General features: G+C 35.6%; 1 protein-coding gene across 3 annotated transcripts; it reads left to right on the plus strand.

The window, feature by feature from the left end:
• Positions 1 to 256: 256 nt before the first annotated feature.
• Positions 257 to 2,842, plus strand: LOC132615245 (F-box protein At3g07870-like). 3 transcript variants are annotated; one of them, XM_060329807.1, is made up of 2 exons: positions 257 to 410; positions 1,357 to 2,842. In XM_060329807.1, exon 2 carries the CDS (start codon positions 1,360 to 1,362, stop codon positions 2,578 to 2,580), a length of 1,221 nt encoding a protein of 406 aa, XP_060185790.1. In that variant the 5' UTR covers positions 257 to 410; positions 1,357 to 1,359; the 3' UTR covers positions 2,581 to 2,842. The 3 variants fall into 3 exon arrangements, with proteins under 3 accessions (XP_060185790.1, XP_060185792.1, XP_060185791.1); XM_060329809.1 differs by having other exon boundaries at positions 276 to 410; positions 1,485 to 2,840; XM_060329808.1 differs by lacking the exon at positions 257 to 410 and adding an exon at positions 481 to 671.
• The last annotated feature ends 618 nt before the right edge of the window (positions 2,843 to 3,460 follow it).

Genomic DNA, 3,460 nt, shown 5'->3' on the forward strand with positions numbered 1-3,460 from the left:
ATAGGGGAGGGATAAATATTGTTTAGTGCAGTAAAATACTACGCTAAAACACTTAATGGCTCCGTCACAGTTAATTGCTTTAGCGCAGTATTTTAATGCGCTAAAGGTACTTTTATATCAATTTTTTTTTTATTGGGAGTATTTTGATCCACTTGAATTTTTATTGGGTCATTTTGGTTCCAGCTCCTTTTTTGGGGTTAAACCAAACTAAACGAACTCAAAAGTACTTATGTCATCTTTTGGGGATTAAAACGTGATTTTGGTTTTTCTGATTTTCAATTGGAAAAGGATATCTATTTTTTAAGCATATAAACCGAAATATACATCAGCAAAATCAATTTGCAATCCAAATAATTGAATAATTGCGGGTGGAGGCGAAATAATCCACAAGTTCAGAATTTTCACAAGCTGTAAGTTCCTTTAATTTAACCAATGATTGATCATACTCTTATGAATTTATTGTTTATTTTATATCCGAATACTGGTGCGGATGCAAATCCCAATTAAGTATTATTCATCAAAGAGTAGACGAGATTAGCGAGAAACATAATTAGAAATCTAATTTTAACATTATCTATGCAATGTCATTTTCAGGCGAAGAGATTTATAATAAACCCCCCTCTGACCCCTAATTCGTGGGCAAATCCAATATTTGAGGTTTATGGGTTCCGGTGGGTTCACAGTTTATTATATGTACTATGTATTTCTCAACACACACACACATATATATATATTAGATGTTGAACTTCTTTGAATTTTTCATGCGTTGTTACTTTTTATTTTTTATTTTTTAAATCTCCTTAATGAAAATTCTGCCCCCGCTCCTCCACTGTAATTTAAACTTGAGTCCTGGTGATGTACATGTGTGTATTTTGGTTACTTGCTTTGTAATATTAATTTGCCCTTTCACGTGATCAAGCATGTATCAGAAAGTTTTAATTATGATCCATATCTTTTTGTTGATAACGATGGTGCTTGGGCCAGTTTACGCACTTCGAATATTTCGCCGGATATTTACTATCTCTCACCAGCAAATGTACCGGACAACTCTATCCACCAAGCGTTAAGCAGATAGGACAAATCACCTAGTTTTTTTTGTCTCTACTGGGATTAATATTTGAGTCTGACTACCTGAGCCCTCAGGTTCTCCACCCACTTGATTGATTACTAGGTGTCTAGGCTATGATTTGGGCTTCTTATTTCATTATTATATGGTTATACTATCACCCTCTCAAAATTCTGGAGAATCTTAGTATAAAAGTTTAAATCTTTTTTTGTTTTTTATCAACCGGTACATATTTTGCTGTCATACCAAACAACCATTGTTTTTCTTATTTTATGCTTTATATATTATAGGTAATGGCACTTGAATGCTTCACATGGATTACAGGACTGTTGGGTTCACTGTTTCTTACAATAAGAGTTGATGATGGTGAAACTTTTGAATGTTTGCCTGATTGTCTTATCATTGATATTCTGAGTAGGCTGCCGGCACATTCTTTTCTTAGATGTCGATGGGTTTGCAGGCGTTGGAGAGCTTTGGTCTCATCACATGACTATTTTACCACCTTACATGATGATCTTTCTAGAGCTAGTAGACCCATGGTTCTCATACAGGATCATTTTGCCAGGAACGGGCGGGATCTTTATGTTTTTGGTGAAAACAAGAAGAAGAAGAAGGCCGCCTTCAAGAAATTTCATCTCAGATCTGAGCTTATGATTAATAAGTACTGGGAACACCCCCTTCTTGTATACTCTTGTCAAGGAGTTCTTCTGTTTGCTTCCTCAAGCTGGCAGTCTACTTATTATGTTTTCAATCCGATAACGCAAGAGGAAGTAACTATACAACATAGACTTCACCCCGGCTTCTTATGTGCTCTGTACTTTTGTCCTTACACAAGACAATTCAGAATTCTATACGTGCAAGTGCGAGGCAGTTTTTGTCAGTATTTCGTATATATTTTCCGGACACAAACGTGGAGGAAAATCCGTTCGTCCTCCTCTTTCAACTTTTTGCCATCCGGTGTCAATTCGGCAGTTGTTAATGGAGCATTGCATTGGGTCATGCACCACGATTTAGAAAGAAAAAATACTCCTCCTTGTGAAAACGGAATCATGGTTTTTAGAATGGATAAGGAAGAATTCTCCGCTATGCCTCACCCTGGAAGTACCGTGTGCAACTCAAAGCAAGCGCATCGAACTATGACTCTTTTTCTGAAGGATGATTGTTTGTCTTTTTGTAACTTGCTTTTCCCTGAGTATGCTGTCGATATATGGATTTTGGAAGACTATGAGACGCGAGTGTGGATCAAAAGGTACAAGGTTAATCTCTCTGATAGGAGAATTTTCCCTTTTAGTTCGCGTTTCATGGAAATTCCATCGCTTGTTGACAACAAATCTGGGCGGATAAAGCTTCTGAACATCCAAGAAGGTGAACTTTTGTTTCTCGTGAGGAATGAAGGGTTATTTCTATACAATTTAGATCATAGAACTATGAAGAGAATTGAATTGCCACGGCAGGAAATGAAGTCATATTGTACTTGTAGGCCTTATATGAAGAGTTTCCTGGCAATAGCCTAAATACCTTCCATGTTCTTATTATTAACCTTTCTAATATATATATATATATATATATATATATATATATATATATATATATATATATATATATATATTTTTAAGTTATCGAATGGTGTTTTTAGTGTGTTGGCAACATAACGAAACCATTTATGTAGTAACTAGTTATATTTGGGAGTAAGTGTTTCTTTATTTCGTCGGTTTTATGCCATAAAATAACTTGTACATTGAAGAAGAAAGGAAACTAATCAGTGGAATACAAAGGAATAACGACGACGATTAATGTAAAAGATTCATGTATATGAATCTCAAAACATTCATCTTGAGATATGTAAAGCCTTGATTTGAATAAATACATTACTTTAACAAAGTCAGACTAACTGCATTTCCTTCCCATTAAGAGCTCCAGGAGGAAAACTCCAAAGGAATAAACATCAGCTTGAGTAATTGTAGAAGCAACAAGTAGTTGTGTATACAAGTTAAGTTGCTGAAGTAGAAACAGTTGCAGCAACTTGCCAGAGTTCAGAGGTACTATTGATATTGTAATCCCTGAAAATGGAAGTAAAGTGGGACAATATATGAGGTTGAAATTCAGACTGAATATCCCTAAGCTGCTGCCTAGAGGTAAACTGATAAAGTTCGGATTGGAAACAAAATGTGTTGAAACAAGATATGAAAACCTTCCTTATCTTTGTTATTACCGTGGTATTGCTTGGACATAATGGTAAGAATTATGTACAAAGAGCCAAGGATGCACAATTAGGCACGCTAAAAAGTGATCAGTTTGGGACATGGTTAAAAGCAGAGAGTCATGTTCTTTTCTCGGAAGTTCAGAGGCGTCAAGGGATAAACACTACTGATAAGCATCCTAAGGCGAGAAATC

Source organism: Lycium barbarum, chromosome 10, assembly GCF_019175385.1.
Source record: "Lycium barbarum isolate Lr01 chromosome 10, ASM1917538v2, whole genome shotgun sequence".
Taxonomy (NCBI): domain Eukaryota; kingdom Viridiplantae; phylum Streptophyta; class Magnoliopsida; order Solanales; family Solanaceae; genus Lycium; species Lycium barbarum.

Excerpts from the sequence above, each read along its gene's own strand:
- LOC132615245 (XM_060329807.1), top strand. The coding sequence starts at position 1,360 with ATGGCACTTGAATGCTTCACATGGATTACAGGACTGTTGGGTTCACTG.